The following is a 26,175-nucleotide window of genomic DNA, read 5'->3' as shown; positions in this document are numbered from 1 at the left end:
ACAATATTTCAAATTACCTGTAAGTTTGGTGGCGGTCATATTCTAAATGGCCTTACGCCACTGTAAGTTTGGACTTATGAATTATTAGTATATTTTAAATAAAATATTTTATATTACTATTAATTAATAATTCATTTTTAATTAATTTCTATCAATAATTCCTACTACTATTATTATATATTTTTCTTTTCTATGTATCTATATAATCGAATAGTAATAAAAAAATATATCATTTTAAAATTTTTAATTTCATTCTTATCTTTTTTTTTTAAGTATTTGTATTTTACGAAATTTTAAATTTTAAAATTACAAATTTTTTATCACTTTTTTTATTTGTTGTTTTATCGCGTTTCTTGTTATTTCTTGTTATTATGTTAGCTGGCATACCTTTATTTTATTAGCAATTTTTTAAAAATATTATTTTTCAAATTATCATTAAATTTTAAAATAATAATATAACTTTGATCATGTTATCCCTTTGTCTGGTCTGCTTGAATTCTCTACTTGATTCACTACTTGAATTTTAAAATAATAATATGTTATTATTGTTTAGTGTTTGTGCTTTATGTGCCTGTTTGACTGTTTGATTCACTACTTGATTTGATTATTTGACTGACATCTATACATAGAACTTTTTAACACCATTCACAAATTATAATTAAGGTTGAAAGAGACTCATCTTTAGTCGTAGTAGGTTTTGGGGGACTCCTCTCCCTTTATGGATCAGTGAGGATGAGGAGGAAGTAGTTGTCATAGATTCTGTTGCAAAAATTGAAGAGCTTTCAGTTTAGATTGTCAAGAGCCCAAGTCAATATGTTCGTATTTTGATGCTACTCTTCATTTTTTTTGTTACGTTCATTTTATTTTCGTTAGGCTTGCTAGCTAGCTCAATTTCTTTCTCATTGTTATCTTTTAGTTGGGCTTAGGTCCCCCCTATTAAAAAATAAGAAAGAAAAGAAAAACTATATCCTCTCCCTTTGATTTTGATACACACTTTTCTAACCCAAGCCGGGGTTTGACTAAACCACTTTCTTTTTTTTAAGATCTTACATGTGGTGATCACTGATTAAAATTTCCAAATTGGATGTTCTTTTCTTTGTATTTCTCTTCCCCAAATAAAATAAATTCATTTATTCGATTGAATAATTATTACATTCATATAGTATTATCATTTATATCTTATTGGCAAGTGGGATTGTCACACCGATCGAATTTCCGAATCGGGTGCTCTTTATTTTCTTTATATTTCTCTTACCTAAAGAAATTCATTCATTTGACTTAGTAGTTACCATAATCATACAACATTATAATATGTGATTGCCTTTGACAGAAACCTCAAGATATATATGTACTTTCCCCATTTTGCTTAATTAATTGTACCTTAGTTGCTTCATTTTGCATGTTGTGACTGGGATGAAATTTTGTCAATTTTGGGCAGTTATATTGTCATATTTCTCCCTAGGAAATTAATAGAATAACTGTAATGTGAAAGATAATCTTACATCATGTATTGGACTATGGGGAAACTTATGTATAAGGTTGTCATAGCTAGGAAGTTTCACTTATCGTTATTTGTTATGTTAATTCCTCCGCCATGCATTGTGAAAGTGGACATATTATATTATACTTACTATTGTCTATCTTCCGGACATAATGTACTAATTTACCATAGTGCCTCTTCATATTAAAGTATGTTTAAACTATTATAGGTTCTATTTCCAAAATGAATGTTCTATTTGTTTTCTTAGTTCTTATGGATACTCTTGCTAAATGATAAGTATCACTAATCTCATCCTTATGCTTTCTACATGATCATTAGCTTCATATGTGACCGGCATATCTCGTACAGTTCACCACCTGGTATTGCCAAAGTAATTATGAAATTTATGTCCTTTTATTTTCTTTGCCTCTTTGTTATTCTTTCAATTAATTGACAACCAAAATGAGCATGATCTTCATTGTGTGCCCTGTATTTAAGCATTTGATCTCTATTTTATATATTAGTCTAATAGTTGCTTGATATTTAAATTATGACTTGTCATCAAATCCATAATTGTATTTTAATGTCTGATAATTTTAGTACGTACTAAGTTGAATATCAATTTTAATGTCTGATAATTTGTCACTTTCGATGTCAAGACGGTTATTACAAAATAACCGTCTTTGAAAGGTTTCTTCATTTGACATTCAAAGACGACTATTTCATAATAACCATCTTTGAAAGATTTTTGGTTTTATTACGAAATAACCGTCTTTGAAAGGTTTCTTCATTTGACATTCAAAGATGATTATTAACTAATAATCTTCTTTGAATGTCGAAGCAGACACAACGTTCAAAGACGGTTATTAGCTAATAACCGTCTTTGAATAATTCTTACTTTCAAAGACGGTTATTAAAATAATCGTCGTAAAAAACAATTTGGTTTTAACGACGTTATATACAACGACGGTTTACAATTGTCGTTAAAAGCACTTATTAACCGTCGTAAAAAATCTTTTTTCTAGTAGTGCAATTTAGGATCTGATGATAAGTATCTATTGATGTCGTTAAATTACCAATGCAGTAACCTTTTTCCTTGTAGTGTTGTTATATAAGAAATATTGTGGGACAAAATCTTAACGATTTGGAACTCCATTTCTAGTTGAATTTTTTTGAACTTTTTTCAAAAGGACAATGTAACTATTGCCTCTTTATTATGAATGGTCCTAAACCATGTTTTAAATGAAGTAGTTATGTTGATTTAACTTTATATAATAATGTTGTCCAATGATTATATAAGCAATAAGGATCATTCTAGTGCATGAACCTTTGAATAGAGGTTGTAATACTAACATGAATGGTAAGTTTGTGAAAAAATAAGTTCCTGCCCTATTTATATTTTGTATCCATTTCTATAATGATTAAGATTGAGGGATTGAGTTTAGAGTATTTGGAACTTGATGGAAGAGTAGGAACTTGGAAGAATGATAAAAATAAGTTTTTCCCACTTTATAATGTCATATATATTTAGTGAGTATTAATGTACGTGTATAGATGATATGATAAATGGAATTTGTAAGCTAAAGACTATCATATCTTAAGTAGAGTTCGAAGAATTTAGTTGTTTTGTAATAACAAAAATGTGGACTTTTTATTTATTAAGTGAAGTATAATATTTGAATATAACCAACCAAAGGATGATGTGTGCTTGTTTTGTGAATTTTAAATTTAGCCTTGGTGTGATTCCAAGGATGCTTGTGATAATCATTATATGACTTGATTGATGATTGTGTGCTTGTTCTATTGAATTATTTTAAGAAGAGAAGTGAAATGAAACAACATGATTTGATGATGAGCCTAAAGGTTTTATGCTCTAGCCCAATGTGCCATCTTGAGAAGTGTATGATATGTTGATGTTGTAATTACTTGTCAGTGTTGTTGTGTTGGATATGAGGAAAAAATAGTGGGCACATTTATCTATGTTGATCAATTGATCATGCTTATGAAGAGGCATGAGGGCATGTACCAAAAACAAATTAAACTCTAACAAATTTTATAGAGATTATGAATCCTTGAGTTAAGTATATGTAATAATTAAATCATTCGTTATGTGCCCTATGTAATTGTGTGGAAATGAGAGGGTGACAGAATGATACCTGTGGATGGTAGGCAAGACTTCTCTTGGATCTTAGAGGTTAAAGGTGACCGAGTGTGAAATTCTAATGGTTGGGTTCATAACTATTTGAACTAGGAAAATCACATAAATTAGCTCGATAACCCCAACAACTATTGAGTCTTACCAAGATTGGTTGAGAGTATTCCTTCGAGACATAAAATATGTGCATGAACTAGATTTATATACATTGATGACGATATTACCATTGAAGGAATATGTACTCATAATTACCCCTAGAGAAAAAGAAAAAAAAACTATAGGACTTTTGATATTGAGGATTTGGGCTCATACGCATGAGTAAACAATAAATTACAAAAAATAATAAGACTCCCTATGCATTGTATACCACAAATGGTCAGTAACAAGTGATTAGTCTACTTGTGTGAAAACTCAGATGTTTCATTCTTTGGCATTAAATGTAGTGATGACAAAACATCATTCATTTTTTCTTCTTCTTGTTGAATCTATGTTTGGTGACTCTTTAGAGGATAATCAACATCAATGGTAAAATATCCTATGATGTGACTTTCATTGTAACCTAGTATTGAGGGTGATTGGCCTTATGATCCCTAAATATTGAAGTGAGTCCTAGTGGTCAATCCATTTTAGGTTGCATTTGTATCATTATTTTAGTTTGGCATAATTGTAAAATTTGTCTTCCTATTTTGCTTATTTCATCAAATTGATCTCCTTATTTTTTAATTTATTTCAAAATTCATTATCTTAGTCTCAGAGTTAATTTTAGTCGTTAACTGTTAAATTCTAAATATTGACTAGATTAGAAAGTTGACCAATATTTTCTTAAAAAAAATAAGAACTTAAAAAAAATACTTGAAGAAGGACTAAAACCATGATACTTGAAGTAAGAAAATAGTTCAAAATATAATATTAATATAAATTTTATGTGAAAATAGTTCAAAACTCAAATTTTTTTTTAATTTATTATATTTTTATAATCTTATATACTATTTTTTAAAAGATAAATATAATATATAAAATAAAAATAAAGCTTTTATAAATATACATATTCTAATTTATGTGAAAATAGAATTTAATCTTATATATTATATTTTAAAAGATAATATATAATATTATAAAAATATAATAAATTAAAAAAGAATAAAGTTTGAATTTTGAATTATTTTCATATAAAACTTATATTAATACTATATTTTGTACCGAATATTCAAATGATCATGTGATGTAATGATAAAGGAATGCGTTTATTACTTCAACGATTAAAATGAGACTAAGATAGTGAATTTTGAAATATAGGGAGACTTGAACACTGAATTAAAAAAAATAAAGAGACCGATTTGATGAAATAGACAAAATAGGGGAACAAATTTTGCAATTAAGTTATTTTAATTTATATATAAAATACATTATATCAATTATTACGTTATTAAGTGTATATATCATAATAATGCCCTTAGAATAGGTGGTTCGTTCGTTGGCAAATCAAATGAAATAGGATTATTAGATTCATTAAACAATGAAATATTATTATGAAAATATCCATAGTCAAGTATTATTGTTACTTAGGGCGACAAAAATGCATTGAGACTATTGGGTGAGATTGTAAGTAGGCTGGTGACCACATCTCATATATGAAATGACAAGTTGGCACACATGTATAAATATTAAGAATAGTATTTATACTGGATAAACCCATTATGTGAAGATTTCATAATAGTTATATAAGTGTCACGAGAGTTTCTCATGACAAATTTAAGGGTATATTAGTCCTTCGACTTGAAGTCATTATGATTCTTATATATAAGAGTTGTATGCTTTAATGCTATCGAACAACATCCATAGAGTAATTGTTAAGGTAGTAATTGGACCGATAATGAATCATGTTGAATGATGTAAGTGATGTATATATGATTCATTCTTCCTACATAATAAGAATTTTGTCTCTATGTTACTTGATATAGTGAGACCTATAATATGGGTGCCCATATGTAAATGGAATAATAAGAGATATTGAATCCATTTGTAATTAGATGTCTACTTAGATATCAAAGAATAATGATTGAATTTAACGCTAATGACACTCTTATGCTTCATCTTCAATGAGACATTTAGACAAAGGACAAAAAATACATACTGAATATGATTGCAATTAGAGATGAATTTAACGCGGGCATCTAACTTGCTCACATCACCTGCCTTACCTTCCCGTTTAAGCTTTCACGGCCACTTTGTTGGTTCTAAGAAAAAAGAAAACCATTTGGATTGATGAATATCTATTAGCTAGACAAAAATTTAAATGCCAACATAGTGAATCAACAATTAGAGTAAAATACTTTAATATTAATTTTGTATGTTAGAGAGTAGAGTCTAAACACGTGAAATTATTTCATTAATCAGGGTTAACAAATCAAGTTAATAATCACATATATGGTTGTGTTTGGTTTCTTAGATCAATTATTTTTAACTGATGTAAAGTAATCCTCAGTTTTAACATTATTGTAATTTTATATTCAATTATAAATTATGTCATCCTTATTTTACGTGTGTAATTTTAACTACTTAATAATTTTTTAAAGAAGTAGATATCACATTACGTTATCTTTATTTGAAAAAAACAAATTGACATTCTCTCATTTATATGATTTTTTCAATGAGAGAAATTTTTACTATTTTTTCTTATTTTTATCATTTGAAATAAAGATTAGTTTTAGTTTTAGGTGTAAAACTAGTAAATATTTTTGTACAAGTCAATAACTTGAAATAATTACGTTAGAAGTTATATATTTAAATAATTAAAAAAAACAATCGAACATGTAACTCAATTATTTTACTTTAATTAGTGATTTTGGGTTTGAGTTCATAATAGTTTTATCTAATTTGAATTGTCTATTATAAAACATATTCATGTCTTTGTCAAAAAAATAATTGTAAAAGAAGAAAAAAAATTTAGCCACCCCTCGTTGGATTCCTGGATTCATCCTTGGTTACAGTAAAATTGAAATCAAATCACTATTTATTTTGTGGTCTGGATAGTAATGATACATTATTAGATGTCAATTATTATCTATTATGTTTAATGTTATAAAGATAATATATAATATTATTGTTAGTCCAATGAGAATTTATAAAATCACACACATAGAATAAATAATGGAACAACTAATTAAATCAAGTAAGAGATTAATTAATTAAATATGATTTAATTAATTATTAAAATATTTGATTAGAAAAGATCTAATCAATGCTTCATTTGATCAAATATGATTTGATATGATAAGATAAAATTCAATTTGATTAAAAGAAAATTGATTGATAAGATATTATATTTGATTTGATCTAATCAAATATTCATGTTTTATATATATAAAGAGGTGTAGACCTCAAAACGAGAAAAACATATTAGTTTTGTGAGCTCTCTCTAAATCACTTGTCCTAAGTTAACATTGAGACCCCTCTAATATTTTGCTTATGTGGATTGAGTAGAGGTGTCATCTTCTTTGGCACTTGGTGATAAAAAAACAATCTCATGGTTGAAAGCATGCTACAAATGTCATAATACATAATCAATGTGATGAGATTCTTTCGGACGTGATTCATTTAAAAGAAATTTAAAATTATAGACCATCAAACTTCAATCATACTTTCACATTGGCGTGATTTTTATTGTGACCTATTATGGATGATGATTGGAGTCATATCCCTAATCTTAACACATTTCGAGTAGTGACTCTTTTAATTACTCTCTTCCTAATTTTTCAAACAATCATCCAAATAATGATGTCTAACACACTACACAATTTACTAAAAATCAATGTCTAACATTTAACTTTTATTGATCCTTATCCTAATTTTAGAAGATAGTTAGAAATAGGAAGCACATCTTCGCCAAAAAGAAAATACATTATCACCTTTAAGCATTTAAAATTAACTAATTTAATTACTCTCTGGTGATGATAAATTAAGTATTTATTCATTATATATAAACCAAAGGTAGATTAACGGAGTCTAGGTTGATAAGTGTGTGTTTGATTTATTGTAAATTTTGTCTCATAAATTTTTATTAATAAAAAAACCAGCATTTAATATGTGAAATGGTTCACAATATAAATGTTTTTATATTAAGGTTAAATTACTCATTTGATCTTTATAGTTTCATCATTCTTATCTTTTTAGTCTCAAAGTGGTTTTTTTAGTCCCTATAGTTTACATCTTAATTCTCTTTTAGTCATTGTAATTTAAAAGTGTTCTTTTTAGTCTTTATAGTTTGTATTTAATTCTCTTTTAGTCCTTATAGTTTGAAAGTCATATTTTTAGTTTTTATAATTTATATTTTAATTACCTTTTAGTTATTATTACAAAAAAAAAATATTTAGCTACAAATTAGTTATAAATTATTAATTTTTTTATTACAAATTATCTTATGATAAATTAATTACGAATTACTTGTTAATATTTTTGTAGTTAATTGTAATTGATAATATTACTTATATTTTGATAGTAAGAACTAAAATAAAATTAAAATATAAAGTATAGGAATAAAAAAGACCACTTTCAAACTATAAGAACTAAAAAATAATTAACATATAAATTATAAGGACTAAAAAATCAATTTCAAAACTATAAAAACTAAAATAGAATTAAAATGTAAAATATAGAAACTAAAAAAATATTTTTAAATTATAAAAACCAAAAAGATAAGAATCATTGAAATAAATAATTTAACGTTATATTAATAACGCACAAAAATTAAATTCATCTTTAAATAATTACACGTATTATTCTTAATTTTTAATTTTAAAACCGTCAACATCCTTTTGACTTTTCATTTTCATTTTCATTATATTTTACTATTTTTCATACTTCAGCTCAATAGCGCTGGATTCTCCATTTATTTTAAAATTGAAAAATATTGCACAGTGAGATAAGCTGATTCAGCTCTGAACCAGCTTTGAGCTTATCACTCCGCCCATAGTCGTCTTCTTTAATACGCGGTCTTCTCGCGCTTCGCGGATTACCCAAGAAGAACAAACCAACCAACCAAACACAGCACCCTCAACGAGAGAGAGAGAGAGAAATTGCTAAAAGACAAAAAATACTTGAAAGAACACCATGAAAGTTCTGATTAACAATCCGAAACCATTTCTCTCATCACCAAACTCCATTTTCCCCAACAACAACCCTCGCTTTCATCTTCGCCCATTCCCCAAACGCCAATGGATCGGGCCAAGGCTCTGTTTGGCGAGGGCCGCGTTGGATTGGGCCACCATCGAGCAATTCGGGCTTCCCGAGTTCGACGTCCGGAACCCGGCGCTGTCGTCGTCGTATCGCCGTTCGGAGTTGCCCAGGCCCAACCAGACGGTGCTGGAGGCCCAGGCTAGGGTTTGCACCGGCCCGACCCAGACCCGCCCCCTCGACGAACAACAGGCCTTCAAGGTCTTCGACCTTATCCTCAGATCAGGTTCCTCTCTCTCCTTCATCTCACATTAATATTTTTTGTTAGGATGATGTTACATTTTTTTTTAATTACAAATGTTAGTTTACGTTTGGTTAGAAATGTTAATTTTTTAGAAATGTAAATTGAGGAAATCGTACATCTGCGACCTATTCCCCATCCCTTCTCATTTTCCCAACCTCTAGAACATTCTTAATGTCTATTTGTTCAAATTTGTTAAAATAAATATTTATTTTAATAAAATAAGAATCTTTTTTTATTTTCAGTGTATTTATTTAATCTGTTTCTCTTTAATTTTTTTTTTCTTATTTTAAGAAATAAATCTATTTCTTAAAAACAAAACACTTAACACTTATTTTAATGTGTTAACAAAATCAACCTATATCTCCGTGATGATGTCACATGAATACGTTCTTGGTAGTTTTGACTTTTCTAAAGTGAGAGGAGAATATACTCTATGAACAAAGTGTAGTAACATCTGTTTGATTGGAAAATGTACGGTTGCAATTTTAACAATTTGCTGTACTTATCCCTATAATTCGGACCTCTACTCTCCCCAGTATTCCTCACATTCTACTTTCATGAATAAAGTGTTGAACTTGACATGCATCCGGCATAATGTATAAAAGAGACAGATTAAATTTTTTGATATCCATTGGATTTTATTGACATGCATCCGGCATAATACGATGATTTTTTAATAAATTTAAAATGCACTATATATATTAAATAAAAAATTACTAAATTTATACATTTCTTATATTTTATTAATTTATTTTTATGTATTTCCTCATTTTTTCATAATATAATTAATATTGATTTTGATTTGTCATCATTATTGTATAATTAGTAGTATTTGATGAAATAATTGCTTTTCTTTACGAGTATGCTATGGATATGTCACCAATAACCATGTTGGTTTTGTTAGAACTAGTTAAGACTTTAAGAGTGAATGCCTTAAAACATATGTTATAGATTATTTTGTTGAAATAATTGCTTTTCTTTACGAGCCTTTTGATAGTCTTTGAAAACCAAAGAAAGAAATTGTTCTAAGATCTGATTACTTTGTATTTAATCTTAGCTAGGGGAGGAATGAAAGATGAAGATGAAGTTTCTAAAGCACAACTTGGGGCATTTTTCGCGGGGATGACAATCCGTGCAAATGCATTTCCTGAGGCGACGCAATGGAGTGAAGGGGAAACACGTGCAATGAAGACATTCTGGCCACTTCTGGTTAGAGTTCTTCCACCTGAGGTTATATTCATTGCAGACCCGGAAGGGTTAATGATGGGTGTGGGAAGTTCAATTGGGCCGCAATATGTTGGCAATGGAACCAGTGAGATGCGATTGGTTGGTGCTCTTAGGGAGGTGTTGGCTGGTGGTCATCTTGGATTTGAGGAAGTGCAAGGTGTGTTAAAGGATGTCCTTCCCATCAAAGAGGGTGATGAAAAGCCTCAGGGAGTAAGTGAGGCTTTGCTTTCTGCATTTTTAATAGGTCAACGCATGAACCGTGAAACTGACCGCGAATTAAAAGCATACTGCCTTGCATTTGATGATGAAATTGGTATGAATTTAAACCTGATTATTTCATTTTGTTCTTTTTAATTGTCACAATTGAAATCTCTCTGTTAATATTATTATGAGTTGATTCTCAGGCCCCCCTCCTGTTGCTGATGTCAGATCATTGACTCATTATGGTGAACCTTATGATGGTAACACACGCTTCTTCAGGAGTACGCTATTCGTTGCTGCTGTTAGATCTTGCTATGGAGAGTCTTGCTTGCTTCATGGTGTAGATTGGATGGCACCTAAGGTGTGTGAATTTTTCCCAGTGTTGGGTGTTTTGGTTGTTTAAGAAGCAAACTAAGATGCTTAATGATTATAAAATTTTTGAAATTCTATCCTTGGAGCTGACTAAGTATACTACCAAAGTCATTTTTCGTCTCTGAATTTGTATCCTTTGATATTTTATCTGCTTTCATATTTCATATAAAATCATGTTCTATTTCTTGAATAAACTAATTTTGTTTATTTCTTAGGGGGGTGTAACTGAAGAGCAGATGTTGAAGTTTATGGGGGCAAATATAAATATATCCCCTTCCAAGGCCAAAAAACTTCTTGAGGTCCTTTTGTTTCTAGAAAATATTTTGTAGCACCATCATAATGGTTTTTTCACTTTCTTCTTTCAGCCACTATATATAAATAATATCTGTGTTCTTTATTCTTTCCAGGATGATGAAGTTGGTTTTGCTTATGTAAGTCAGCGTGAAGCTCGCCCATCTCTGTATGAACATCTCACTGAAAATTTTGAATTCTAAAATTTTGAAAGACGAGTTTGTATAGAAGTCCTGTCTGGTATACTCATCTACTTGTAGACATGTGGAATATACTAAATTAAAGATTCAATTACATAGTCAGTCCCTGTTCAATAACACAATCATTGAAAAAATTTCCTATATAGTTTTGGAATACTGCATATTGCTCCCTGTTAGTTAAGTTTGCTTCCTCTTTGGAGTTAAACTAAGGACCAAATGGGGATATTACCAGGTTTGAAAATTGTAGGGACTATTTTTGCTATCTATGAAGTATGAAAACTTAGGGACTAAATTGTGGTAATAAAACTATATGGACCAATCCAATGTTTGGATAAGGAGAAAAAATGGAGAGGAAAAGAGATAAAAAGTAAAGGTGAAAATCTGTTTTGAAATGTGAGAATGTAAAATTTTTCATTTTTTCTCCAACATTGAGAAACTTTTTAGTTGGTCCGGTCCATATTTTTTTCCACTTCAACCCTTTTTTTTTTACCTAAACAAGGAAGGAAAATCTTTATATTTTTGTTTTCTCTCTATCCAAACAGTAGGTAATATAAATGAATATTTTAACATATAGGGATACTTGCACTGACCTCTCCTGAAATTAGTGTTAAGTACACTTTGATCTTGTTTCATTTGGAAATTACACCTGACATTACACTTTCACCCCTTCTCACTCATGGGGTGGTTAGTCTGTTGGTTATAACATGACCAATATACCTGTTTTATCAATACTCCCTGTATTAGTCAGTTCCATTTAATCTCATTTCTCTCTCTCTCTCTCCTAAACTCACACTGCTTTTTTATTTCACTGAAAGAGAACTGTGAGTGTTATAAAGCACTCAGGGAACCCTCCCTTAGAAGCTAGCTTTCAGGAGGGAATAACCAAGCCAGTTAAATACTCCAACATTATCCCTGTAGATGCACTCTATGTTGCTTCACTCGGTCTTTCTGATCAGTCCTTCTGTATGTAGTCCTTTTGAGACATCGACAACTAGGTCTACCAATTGATAAGCACCCAAGTTGCTGGGGAACCCCCTCCTTAAAAACTAGCTTTCAAGGGGGAAGAACCAAGCCACTTAAGTACTCCACTCCACCAAGCATATCATACTACTCAATGTGGGACTTGGGTACCTTATAATACTGAAGTCCCTGTTAGTGAGTTTAGGAAAAAACTATGAGAACAGCCGTGAGATGGAATGGGGCTGATTAATATGGGGGAGTGTTGTTTAAAAGGGTATATAAGTTGTTTTATAACTCATACTAACAGAGACTAACACGTTAGCAATACAGGGTGAAAGTGTAATGTCTGTTAATAATATAGGGGAGTTGTGTTCAGGGACCAAGTGTATTCAATGCTAAACACGGGAGGTCAACATTTAGTATGATGTTGATATCTATCTGTATAACACTACTATTTGAATGGAGTATAGGCTAAACTATTTGTTTCCCATTTTTTCCCTGCAGCTACTCTTTAATTAAGATAAGGGAGCACATAAAGAAACGCCCTCCGCTTGCAACAACTGAAAAGGTTCAGCAATATGTAAAGGTGTGATTCAGACTTAGTTTATCATTTGTTAATTTTATTGATCTATCTTAGTTTATGACAAGTCTTTATTTGAATTTGTAAAGCCACCATCAAACAGAATACTTGATTCTCTGTTAACAAATTTTAATTCACCACCTGATAGTCTATTTTTAATTTTAGTCTTTAGATGTTTCATAACCCATTATTTGTTAAAATTTTGTATTCATAAATGATTTTACTATCACACTACAATTCATTAATAACATAGGGCATTTAGTTGCACACTAATATATCATATTAACTAGTTAATAGATTTTTGTGCATGGTCTTACCGAAAAAAATTGTGCATGGAAATTGCTAAAGAAATCAATAAAATAATTTTGTGGTAATTCTAGTGCAATTTGAGTTTTTTAGAAGAATAATTTTATGTTGAAGAATTACTTAATTGAGTAATGAAGATTTCAACCTAAGGAATAAGTAACGAGTTAATATATGAACTTAGCTCCTCGTTGATTTTGAAAATTCCAAAAGGGAGTTCTTTGTAAAATCCTAAAATTAATTAAAAACTTCTGGTTGCTCAAAGGAAATGAAGGTGCTGGGTATACATATTTTTCTTCTATGCCACCACACACATTAGTCTTGTATGAAAAAGATTAATGTTGGTTTATCCACTATTAGCTAAAAAAGCCTATGAGTATTGGAACCATGACTTGCAACTATTCCGAAAATAAAACGAGGAAAGAAAATTTTAGTTGAATGATCTGAAATTTTGTCCTTGTGAAAGGGGTTAGAAGGAGACTGATATAGAATTTAGGTGGGAAAGAGAAAGAAACAAAAAGACAGAGAAAGAAAGAGGGAAAGAGAGAAGAATAACAAAACAGAGAGGATAGCGAGAAAGAGAAAAGAGTAACAGGGAAACTGTACACTGCAATTCTTGTTTATGATTTCACTCGGTCTAAAATATACAACATCCCTGCTTTATTTATAGGCAGCTACCGAACAACTTACCGTAATAAATGCCTAACTAATAGTAACTGACTAACTAACTAACTTTCTTCTCTTATTTATATTTACATATCAGAGACCCAAGGACATTTGGGGAAATTATTAAAAGGGATCTCATGGTGAACAGTGTTGTCAAATAGTGGCTATTGTGGTGCTATCATATGCTATAGCATAGCAGGTTTTAGGGAAAACGCAATCACGGGCGCGGCTGTTGGGTCATCAGTTTCCGACAATGTTGAATCTGGAGAAAAATTGCATCAATGACGTTTACGGTTCATTGGTTCATCATTCTGAAAGAAAGGAAACCGAGTCAGGTGTGGACTGCGGATTCGGGGTCACATCTGCACGGCACTTCAGAGTTGTTTTGGGCTTGCGGACAAGGTTTTTGGCTTTGTTAAAACTCACATGCAGTAGTCACGTGGTTTAAAAGTTTACTCTATTGGTTTTTAAAACATTAGAGTCAAATTTTGTTTTTATTCTATTCTTTTTACTTTTTACTTATGGACTTGGGTTTTCTTCTAATAGACCCAACAGTAGCATTTTGACTTCTACTTCATGCAACTTTTCAGTTTTCAGGATCATTCTATAGTCATCATGTAAATCCTTTCCTCCTCTTATTCTTGGTCACCACGTAAACCCTTCCCTACCAAAATTTTCCAGCCTTCTTCATTCAGTGCCTTTGTATTTTTACATGTAACAACTTTTTTTTCTTTCTTTTGTTTAATACTCCCCCTTCTTCTTCGGCCATGTCATATGTCTTATACCCGACCTTCTTATTATTCTGATTAGCTTTTAGTTGTTTTTAGCTTTTTTTTATTATATTGGGGATGGGGCAAAGGAGAATGAACATATTTTGTCTTGAACAATTTAACTTTTGAGATAATATTATGTTAATGTTTGTCCAGCTTATTTTTATTTGCATATAGCATGCTTTTTTTTTATACATATTTAATTGTTACGTATACTCTATTTTAACTGCTATATGGCTTCCACTATTTGGCCATGACGCTATCCGCTATATTCTATAGTGGATTTTCAGCTTTTCGCAATTTTCCGTGATCTGCTATTGACAACGCCGATGGTGAATAATATCCCTAAGAATATGGTTTTTAACTAAGTTCAATGGCGTTTTATGATTCATATAGCTGACTCACCTAGTGGGACAAGGTTATTGTTATTGTTGTTGCTGTTGTAGTATATGAAGTTCTGTATTTTGATTGTAAATTTGAACTGAACTGAATAGAAGTGACCATGAGTTGGAAGGAATGTGTTTTTGTTATTAACGTGAGGTGGACTAATTGAACTGGCCCATGCAATGGGGATACTAAGCATGATTTCCTTTTTTTCATTCATAAAAGTCAACATTTTCTTAAATAGTTAAAAATGTATATTTTTCAACAGGCAAATGGTAAGGAAGCTATTGTTGCTGGATTTTATCATGAAGGTTACGAAGAGCCATTGTTAATGCTCATGAAAAGAAGGGGAGTGCATTCAGGTTTGGTAGTGAAGGTTGGTATTCCACTTTTGATGCATCTCAGTCTATGAACTTTTTCTAACTATCATTCTTTTTTAACATACAAATATGAGAAATGCTAGCAATACACTTTTCTGGGCACACTTTATTATTGGTTGAAGTTTATTGAAAAAAAACACAACATTTGATAGGCCCCACTTCTTATTTAATGAGTTCCACTTATGATATTGTAGTTTTCAACAGTTTTCAATTAATAACAGAGAATGTGTTAAAAAAAGTGTATTGCTAGCACTCCTCTAAAAATATTTATTTGTTTGTATTATAAACTTTTGTTTCTTCTCATTAAAATTGGTTAAATAATACCGTACTAATATTATATGATAATACTGAAAGTTGCGTAACACCTTAGCAAAAGAAGCCACTTCATGTTGATTATGCTCATATTGTAGGGAGAGGAAGGGGGCCTCTCATTGACTACAAGATTGCGATCAGCTAACACAACCAGGGGACTTCCTGTGAACTACTGTTCAGGTTTCCGTGCACTTGACATTTCATCCACATCTGAAGTGGGTGGTATGTATTCGGTTTCCTTGTTTACTTTATTTACACACTTAAATAATTACATCATTGTAATGACCAAGTCTATAAAAATTATTGTTTTACTTTTCAAAGCGAATTGGCAACAGTCACTATGCCAGTTTCTGATCAGCAAACTGATGCTTCTGCACCATATCATATCTTAGATTGATACTTATCAAATATTTTTGTTTTGTATTGCAGGAGTGGCACGTCATGGTTTTAGTCTTGAAGTCAATGCCAAGGATTACGGTTTCCAACCCACAGACACACCAAGAACTGATAGATCTGTAAAGTTCTCTAGATTTTGGCTTTTCCTCCTTTTAATCTTATTCTATCCTATATCTGAAACTTATTAGCAATTTGTTGCAATTAAACTATTCCTAATAATATGTTTAAAATTTTTTGTTGCTGTTGTAAAGGTTGATTTTCATTAAACAGTGTATGTATGCAAATCTGAAGAGTTTTTTGATCCCTATATAGGATGAGATGTTTCCAAGTATTGGAAAAAGCCTTACCAAAATAAAAGTTTGGATCACTTCTTAAAATATCTACTATCAACTCCTAAGATATACTAATTCTAACAACCTAACTTTTAATTACATCCTCTAAAAAGAAAATCTTTGTGCCATCCATCCAATGCAATTTCTCTGAAAATTTAGAAGCCACTTGCTGCTAGTTGTTATCCTTGTTGTGATTTAATTTTGCATTACTTGTTCTTCTTTGGTCATGCTGTGGTAGATTAATGGATACCTTTCTGGTCTGTAGATCAGTTGAATGCTTTAAATTATTGTCCATCATAGGCAACATTTGCTTATACTTTCTGCTCAAGGTGTCCCTTTTCCTCTGCTTAAATTATGTGTAATCAATAAATTAAGTAAGGGAGTATTAATAGATGTAAGGAATAGACTGAAGTCGAACTTGGGAAAACTCTGACAAAAATAAAACTGTTCCAATTTGTGAACCATCAGATCGGTCTATGTGCAAGTCATTCTAGTATTAATTATCTCATAATGGGTTCTGATGATGCTTTTTGTAGATAGCTCTATCTACCCAACTTTCCAGCCCAATGTTTGAATAATATATTACGTAAACTATCTTTACTTCTTGCATGTGTGTTCTTTTATCAAATGAATAAATGGATGACCATCTTTTATGAATTGTATGCTTTGTTCCCATCATTTTTTTTACTTTGTCTTTAAGTTTATTCTTTGGTGATGTATTCAAATGTTAAATGTTAAAGTATCACTAAATCATTATCATTTTTGCCCTTTGGAAAATTCAGGTCTCGAAGAACATTGAATTGGGTTTAGCTGCTCTCTATGGAGAAAAAGGACCAGCATATGACCGAATTGTCTTGAATGCCGGAGTTGTGGATCACTTGCTTGGAGTTGGTGGTGCAGAAGATATATCTGCAGCCCTGGATAGAGCCAGAGAGGCCATTGACAGTGGTAATGCTCTGAAACGACTCCTAAACTACATTAAGGTCTCCCACAAAATAGGTTGAATTATTTGAGCATTGCAAAATACCTTTCTTATACAATGTGTTGGACATAAAGGGAAGAAAAAACCTAAGATGGGTCCCCCCTTCTTTTTCCCAAGTAATGAAAGAAAAAAAATGGAGATACTTGAGAGTTTTTTTTTTTCTTTATACACATCAGTTTTGAGGATTTGACTACGTCTGTATAACAATCTCCAACTCGCTTAGAAACCGCAGATAGCTGCTGCTTTTGTAATTAAGGTGGCATACTGATAGTCAATGTTAAAAAAGTTTGTGCATTGCTTTTTTGGACGTAACACTCATACATTTTTCCTATTTGCTAATTAGAGAACTTGAAGCTTTAATCACTAATGTGTTCCAGATCATTTTTTTTTTAATTGTGTTCGATCATGGTGTGCAAGTTGAAAGTATAACATTCAGTAAATCACCTCGAACTTCCCACTAAAAAGTTGAAAGAAAAACGTATGAAGGCCATCGGAATCACAACTTTGCATTTGTCATGTACGTTGTTAATGGATGTGCTGTGTTGGCATGTTTACCTGGTTAATGGATATGTGCGATACAAAGGTAGTCTCATACCTACCCTCACTTTCAAATTAGCACTTAAATTTTCATTTGTGTTTTGACTTAATTTTTTTGAAATGTAAGTTACTAAGTTAAAAAAAAAATAAAGCTTAAAATTTGAAGTTACTATACTTGATAATGTTATTTTTATAATCCAAAAGTTATTTATAAAAGTTCATGGATCCATAGTGGATAAATTTAAGGGTTTATCTAATTAATGTCTTTAAGTATTAGTTAAAAAATTATAAAGAAAAATATATTTAGAGAAGATTATAAAAGAGTATAAAAAAGTTATAAATAATATAATTTTATGTATTTTAATATTTTTTTAATTCTTTAATCAATATTCTAAAGTATTGATTTAACATTTTTCTTAATTTAAACCATCCTAAACTTTAGTCACCTTAGGACAAGGAAAATCGTCTGCGTGGGACACGGACACCTTTGCCAAGTTGAATGCATATAGATATTAAGAACTGTACTTGAAGCCACTTGTTAAGTTGGCTTTGGCGGTTTCCCTTGCCATACTGACACCACATTCATCTTAATGTCAAACAGCATGCCAAACCATAGTGTGTCAGAATCTGTACAATAAATAAGGTGACAAACTTTTTCTGGTTCCGATTTAATTGGACCTAGTTCTAGTGGGTTAGCTTGCAATGGGCCCAATAAACCTACAAGTCCAGTCATTTTTAGAATACTTTTAATTAAATTTATGTATAGAAATAAGGGTGTTAGGTGATTGTCATTAATCAAAAAGAATTTTACAAATAAATTATTTTTACTTATGTGAATGCAATAATAATGTTTTACACGATTTTGTTAATCTTTTGGATTTATTATCTCTCTAATCAAATTAATTTTATCATAAAAAAATCTTTTATTTAATATTTATTAAAAATTAAATCATGTAAAAAAAAGTGATAAAACAGAAAAACTCGATTTCAATCGTGACAGGGGCACAGGGCCACCACTCTGGGATCGACCCCCATACATATATAAGGTATAAATGTTTCTCTATTTTGTTTTTAGTTAAAGATATAGGAGAAGATTAATTCATATTAGGCGTCAAACTTTTCTATTAAGAGTTTTGTGTATAATATAAAATTAACTAATCTAGCTGTTAAAAGTTTGATATTATTTTTTCTTACGTATATCAAATTTTATATAAACTTTTTTTTGGTATTTCTAAAAACCATGTTATATTTTAAATGAAATTTATTTGACGAAGTATCAAATAATTTTGAATTTTTATAAATAATAATTAAGAACTTTTAATTTAATGATTTGATCAGTAAATTTTATATGTACAAATAGTTATTAAACAAAGTAAGTTTAGCAAGAATTACTCATGGAGCTCTCTCTATATAATATACATAAAATTTTGTTGAATTTTATAATAATTATTTTTAAAAATTAAATCTAATTCTTGTTTGATATTATGATTTTTTATTTTTTATTATCTAAAAATTGAAGATAATATCAAAAAGTTTATAACAATTCACACTCTCTCTGTTCAATCAATTAAACTAAACTCAATTGATATGATTTTGACGTACTATTAGAATAAAAAAAAATCATATCAAACCATTCTAGTTTGTTTCAATGGGTTCATCTCAGTTTAGGATTTATTTATATACTTTTTATGAGGAAAATAATCCAAGTATTGTTTAAATTATAATTATGAAATTGGTTCTTGCCTTCATGGCTAGTTGGCTAGTGGCTTCCAATGATAATGGCATTATTTTCTGATACAATTGTTCCAAAATATGAGATTTTTTTTTCTCTTCCATATTAACTTATAACAATGACACAACGGATAGCATGAACCCTAACCCTTAAAGGGGGGTGAAAATGGTCAAAACAATGCAACACAGGATATATGTTTTCAATCTTACGTATTTATTTGGCATTCAAATAGCATGTGTGTATATGCAGTAATTGCTAAGTTAAAGAACAAGTATGTGATATTTTCCCATGGAAGATAATAATACTAACGAAATATGAGTTTAAGAGGACAGATTAGGGATTACAAAAAGAAGTGTAATATATAAATTTGAAAACCTTTAGTGAAGTTATAAGACGAAAGTATGCATGTGGATGTTATATAAAAGATTTACTAATGTACACTCATTTTTTAATGGATATATATTTTAAATAATTAAGTATTGTACTGCTGTTAAAAAAATAAATAATAGTATTTTACTACTCAGACTATGCACGCTGCTGCGCCTAGAAGGGTATCCGGCCAAGTAGAGAGCTAAACCGACCGAACATGAACTCAGCTAAAGTAAAAAAGAAAAGGAGGAACGTTTATCCTCATACCCCTACAGATAAGAAAAGAGGGACACGAGGTAATCCAATCTATTTTCTAACCTTAATCTTCATATCTGTCTTTTTACCTGTGCCGTTAACTTGAATGTCAGAATATTTTTGCAGATACATTTATTGCTGTGCTAGGTAGGAAGAGACACAGGAGGAGCAACTGCAGAGAAAGGAGGTTCTGTTAATTTTGGTAAGAATAAGTATATTTTAAGAAAATTAAAATTATAAGCAAATTTCATAAAAATTTGTTACATTATACCCACTTGTTTTTAGGAAATATTTTACTAAGTTATGTCTTAGGTGTTTAAGAAAATTGAAGATATATATAATTTATTAAAATACTATTTTTTATTTAAACAAGTGCATATCATGTATATGTACGCTAGAAAAATTATATATATATATATATATATATATATATATATATGTATGTATTGTCTTTTCTTGCGACCCTTTATTTGTAAAATTTTATTTTATGAGAAAATTCTATTCTTTTAAATTAAAAATACAATTATCATTAATTACTTTATATCCACAAAGAGTTTTAGTCATAAATTTGGTCTTTAAATTGGGAAAAATATTATTAATTTGATCGTCTTTTTGGATTGAGAAAATAAGTTTGACAAATTCTAATTCAGATGTTAAATTGTTGATATTTGTACGATTAATAAGCTAAATGGATTATACTTTGCGTTATTAAATAATTATATTGATGTTAACATTTTTTAGGAACCAAAATGACAACACTTTACAGCTGATTTTGAAGGACCGCACTTTATCCCATCCCATCCTTGTGCTTCCCTTATTCTTGGTGCTATTATTATAACTTGGATAAAAATTGGTCTTTTCGTTTTTCTCATATATACTGAACGTGAAATTAATAGGGTGATGGATTGAAATGATGATTCTGAAATTAACTTTACGTTTTTTGAATTGATTCCCATGCTGACATTCTCAAAGGCTTGAGTTTTCATATATCTGAAGTCTCTTCTAGCTAGTTTGTGGTCACCTTCTTTTCAAGGATCTTTTTTAGGTGTTTCCTTTTATGGGTAATATTAATTTCTTGTTAATTTTTGTTTTAAGCTTGGTGCTTAGCCACTCTTCTTTATCCATTTTTTTTATAACATTTTATATTATTACAAGATAAATTGACAATAAAACTGAATTTCTACGAAGAAACAGTAATGCTTGACAAATATATTTTTTAACGGTAAGAATTAAATAGGTATTAGAAATTTACAATAATAACACATCCTATTTAACCAACTAAGTTATATTCATCAGGGCTTGACAGAAATTTAATTTGTTTTATCATTATTTTCTGGAAGTAAAAGTTAGAGAAAAAAGATAAGCATCAGCAGGGAACATCTTTAAATTTATTATACTATCAAAACGTGGGCCTCGAGCCATCACCACCTATGTATGTATGTATGCATGTTACGTTAAATTTAGAGTTAGAAAAGCTTTAGTCGAAATTCAAATTTGGGTGAGGATAAGGGACAAATTGTCATGGAGATGCAGAAACTTCAATGATTAACAGTGAGAGTAGGAAATACAAAAAATATTCACAAAACAAGATATAGTATTGATTGCTGGTGATATGATTCCCTGTAAGCCGCATCTTTAAAAAGTTTGGCCAAAAGAGAAAGGTGCTTTGTATTGCATATGGCTTTTAGCATAGGGGGAATAACTTGGGACTGTTGTTCATCCACAATACCCTAAACATTTGGCGCCAAATTTCAATCCTCTCTCTCTCTCTCTCTTTCTAATTCTTTCAACAAAAATATTGGCGCCCAAATCCAACTCATGATCTCTTTTAAGCTATATGTATATTTTACTTTATTGTATTGACCTATTGGTAACTAGTTAAGCCAAATTTTAGACAAACGGAAATTATTTATTTAAACATAGGAAATGGCAATTTGTAATAATGGACATGTTTGTTTAAGCTTTTATTTTTTTAAAATGATTTTTAACAAAATTAGAAATTTTTTTATTGTTTTAATGTGTTTATTTAAATTATTATTTTTTAAAAAAATGTTTTCTTCTTTAGTTTAAACAAATAGACTCTTATGAATCATACATTGAAAATGTTAGTAGTGAATCGTCAATGTTTAGTAAAGTGGACTGATCTTTTTTTATTATTTATCATAACATATTTAGACTTGGGATTGTGAACTTGTTAGTGTTAATGAGTTAAAGTATTAATATTTCTAGTTTTAGTTTGACTTACTCATAGCATTTTTGGTCCTCTAATATTCTAATTGGGTGATTTTGGTTTTTTGATTTTCAATTGTGCAAAAGTTGAGCCTTTTAAGAATTATAATTGAATGATTTTGATTCCTATGTCAATCCTTTATTAAATATTTAATAGATTTTGCTATTTTAGCAATAGATGATGAATGTTAATGACATCACTATCATTAATATGTTGGTCGATACATGGTAACATGACTTAATTAATTACATTTTTTGTTCCTTAGGTATCAACATTTTGAGAAACTAATTATACAATTAAACTATATCAGCATATGATTCAAGCAACACATCAAGTGATATATCATCATCAAATGTCACATTAGTAAAATTTGCTATGAATTTTACAAACCATTAATAGAGATACCAAAATCACATAATTGTGATGCAACCAAAAATATAATTTATCCTTTTAGTTTTTGAAGTCATTGGTAAATTTATTTGATATTTCAAACATTTAGATATTTTGATGAACCAATTAATAGTTATTATGGTTATGTTTAAAATTTTTTATTTTTTTTTGTGGGTTAAGTCATTAATCATCCTCATATAACACTTTTATATATATATTTTCTTTTTAAAGGTTATAGCTTATAAACCCAACTCAATTCACAATGCACCTAGAGTTAAGTTATTTTGCAATTTCCAATGTACTACTTTCTCCATCTTAAAATGACCAAAGTTTTAGTTTTGGAAGACTTAATAATATATTTATTGAAATTAAGAAAGATAATAAGAATACTTTAGTAAAGTTGTTCCCTAATAAATGTTATTCTTTTTAAATTTTTACTTTTCTTAATCTATAAGTAAAACTTTAAATATCATTTATTTTGGGATGAAAGAAATACTAAGATGCATTCAATTCAACTTAATCTTTTTTTGTTTTGGACAAAACTTATATAGTGCAACTTTTTTTGAAGTAATATATATTAGTGAAATTCTAATTTTGGTTAAAAACATTTATAAAACTATATCTTGGTTTTGTCTTTTTTATAGATTAATTTTTGTTTTATCTATAGAAATTGATGACAATTTTATAATATTTATAAACTATGTCTAATTAATTGAGATAGATTCCTAACTGTTTATGAGATTGATTAAGTTAGGTTAAATTGACTAATTTTACCGGCACTAAAAGTATCAAAAACTAGAAATACAAGTGTAAAGATTGAAATGAAAGAGAACAAGAAAAGAAAAAAAAAATATAAAGTCAAAGAGAGGGCATAATAATATTTTTTATTATTAAATATTAAATATTTATTTACATACCCTGTCCGATGTTCACCAAATTTCACGGGCTTCCCCGGCTTTCTCTCTTTCCCTCTTATAATTGGTGTTGTTTATTTAATGGTCACTGCTTATGTCACGAGTTTTCTTGGGTTCTCTCTTCACCAATTGGTTTTCTAAGCTCTTCTTCTAACACTTCATATTCATCATCCTCACACTTTCTTCCACATTTAATACCGTATCTCACTCTCCCCTCCCTCAAAAAACTCTCTCTTTCTCTTCCCTCTCCCTCTGTCCCCTCACGGTCACGCATTCTACCAACCAAATAAACTTCAAATTCCCTCTATTTCTCTTCCTTCTTTCTTCCCATAAACTTTTCTCTCTTTTTATTTCCCACTTCCAACCCTTTTCATCAGTCAACACTTTCACCCGATTCCTCATCACCTAAAGAAAAAGAAAAAAAAAAAGGATCAAAACAAAGAAGGAATAAAAAGAAACCCTCTTTATTTATTCCCCTCTTTACCCCGTATTCTTATTTTTTTTTATATAGTACGACGCTGAGAAAGTTTTTTGCTTTTTAATCGATATGGGATTCTCCGAGAAGGCGCAAGTAGAAGGAGCGTTTGATTCAGATACCAGCAACAATAACAATAATCGAAAATGGGTCATCGCTGGAATCGCGTTGCGTGCACCATTGAAGCCGATATACACTACTATGATCCCTACGGAGAAGGAACAAAAGGAAGAGGTTGAAATTGAAACGACAGAGGAGTGTTCATCATGTTCGAGTTCGACAACGACACCAACAAGCGTGGAATCGAAGATCCCAACACCGTTGACGTGCCCACCTGCTCCTAGGAAGCGAAAACCCGCGTTGAAGAAGTGCTATAATTATTGCGGTGGCGGTGGTGGTGTTGTTAGAGAGTTCTTCACGCCACCAGACTTGGAAACTGTGTTCATACGCCACGTTGAAAAAGCTATTTGATCGCACGGAAGAAGGAAAAAAAGTAAGAAAAATAATAATTAAGTAGCTACTTTGTTCTTTAGAGATAGCTAGCTAGCTTTTGGTTCAGTTCGTGTATCTTAGTTTTTCTTTAGTGTAAGTGTTTTCTGTTTTCATTGAATTGCTAGAGCTTCGGTAGTTCAGAGATTATTATTAGGATTTAGGACTATTTTGTATAGAGCAGCTAGAAATTAAATAAATAAAATCTCATCTTAATTAGCTTGCATGATCTCCCTCACTTTTTTTAGGTAAGAATCAAAAACATGTACAGCAACTCATTGTTTATCAAGGAAATTTAGTTGAATTGATTAAACATGTTATGTTTTAGGGTTATAAATTTTTTGATATTATGTTGAACTTCTACCAATAAAAAATAATAACTCTTATTTAATTAATTGAGTTAAATTATTTTAATTCATGATCTTATCATTTGTTTTATATCTTTTTTTATAGCACATTTGTTTTATATCTTTCAATATTTGGTTGTGTGAACTAGAGAATAATTTCCGGAATTTTCAAAGAGGTATATATATAAAATTATTCATCAATTATATAAAAAAAATATATTAGTTTATTTTTTAAAGTTTTGTGATTTTGATAACGAGTCTGTTCTCGAAAGTGAATTAACATTTTTCTGATTAAACTCTGGGTGTTTGTGCTTTTTTAGGATATGGCTAATAAAAGAACTATTTTCCTTATCTTAAGAACTGGTGCAATTCCAAAACCGGGTACATGTAACACTGTTCATAAACACGCCAGATATTTGATATTTGATATTTGAAGTCAAAATCAAAGGTGATTAAGTAGCCCAATAGTTGAGTTGCCAAGCGCGAATGGAGGAGGAATGCAAATCCTTTTCAAAGATGTAGGCAGAAGAGAGGGGCATGGCACATTCTTAAATTGACTGGAGACCAAAGCCCCACATAAGTACTCATAGCCAAGCCAAGTACCATCACCTTTACGGTGCATGTATGTTTTTAAGTTTGAATAAATTTAATGAAATTTATCTTCAACCGTTGAATTAATGTCATTGAAGAGGGTGTATTTTTTTTATACGTAAAAATTATATATATATATATATATATATATATATATATATTAAGAAATTTATAATAATTAGTATATTATATTTGAACAACCAAGTTACACCTCCTTATCCTAAGTATTGATGTAAATGTAATGTGAAAACTGTATTTTTAATTATAAATTAAAAACAAGGTCTGGTCATATAAGCTATATGTTGTCTTCACTATTCAGAGTTTAGGGTCATACATGGTTACACATATAGAACGCCTCAATACGCGTCAAAGGATAATA

The 26,175-nt window shown here is 30.0% G+C and overlaps 2 protein-coding genes and 1 long non-coding RNA gene across 3 annotated transcripts; all 3 read left to right on the top strand.

Annotated features, from left to right (window-relative positions):
• The first annotated feature begins 8,512 nt into the window (after window positions 1-8,512).
• LOC114423115 (anthranilate phosphoribosyltransferase) lies at window positions 8,513-17,779 on the top strand. Its single transcript, XM_028389738.1, has 10 exons — window positions 8,513-9,093; window positions 10,169-10,651; window positions 10,743-10,900; window positions 11,127-11,210; window positions 11,319-11,371; window positions 12,867-12,948; window positions 15,334-15,441; window positions 15,856-15,979; window positions 16,187-16,272; window positions 17,268-17,779. Exons 1-10 carry the CDS (start codon window positions 8,745-8,747, stop codon window positions 17,487-17,489), a joined length of 1,749 nt encoding a protein of 582 aa, XP_028245539.1. The 5' UTR covers window positions 8,513-8,744; the 3' UTR covers window positions 17,490-17,779.
• Window positions 17,780-20,265: 2,486 nt separating this feature from the next.
• On the top strand, window positions 20,266-21,309 carry LOC114423999. The gene is made up of 3 exons (XR_003668960.1): window positions 20,266-20,401; window positions 20,487-20,562; window positions 21,102-21,309. It is a non-coding gene; the product is annotated as an uncharacterized LOC114423999 (long non-coding RNA).
• A 2,619-nt stretch (window positions 21,310-23,928) lies between these two features.
• LOC114423113 (cyclin-dependent protein kinase inhibitor SMR6-like) lies at window positions 23,929-25,911 on the top strand. The gene is made up of 2 exons (XM_028389737.1): window positions 23,929-24,862; window positions 25,526-25,911. Exon 1 carries the CDS (start codon window positions 24,442-24,444, stop codon window positions 24,838-24,840), a length of 399 nt encoding a protein of 132 aa, XP_028245538.1. The 5' UTR covers window positions 23,929-24,441; the 3' UTR covers window positions 24,841-24,862; window positions 25,526-25,911.
• Window positions 25,912-26,175: the final 264 nt, after the last annotated feature.

This window comes from Glycine soja, chromosome 8 (assembly GCF_004193775.1).
Source record: "Glycine soja cultivar W05 chromosome 8, ASM419377v2, whole genome shotgun sequence".
Classification (NCBI taxonomy): domain Eukaryota; kingdom Viridiplantae; phylum Streptophyta; class Magnoliopsida; order Fabales; family Fabaceae; genus Glycine; species Glycine soja.
The sequence above is the reverse complement of the archived record's forward strand: the minus strand, read 5'-3'. Positions and strand labels throughout refer to the sequence as shown.

Bases quoted from the DNA above. Each gene is read 5' to 3' on its own strand.
- LOC114423115 (XM_028389738.1), top strand. From the start codon at position 8,745: ATGAAAGTTCTGATTAACAATCCGAAACCATTTCTCTCATCACCAAAC. The intron at 10,901-11,126 runs GTGTGTGAATTT...TTTATTTCTTAG, and splicing joins TAGATTGGATGGCACCTAAG to GGGGGTGTAACTGAAGAGCA. The intron at 15,980-16,186 runs GTATGTATTCGG...TTTGTATTGCAG, and splicing joins ATCCACATCTGAAGTGGGTG to GAGTGGCACGTCATGGTTTT.
- LOC114423113 (XM_028389737.1), top strand. From the start codon at position 24,442: ATGGGATTCTCCGAGAAGGCGCAAGTAGAAGGAGCGTTTGATTCAGAT.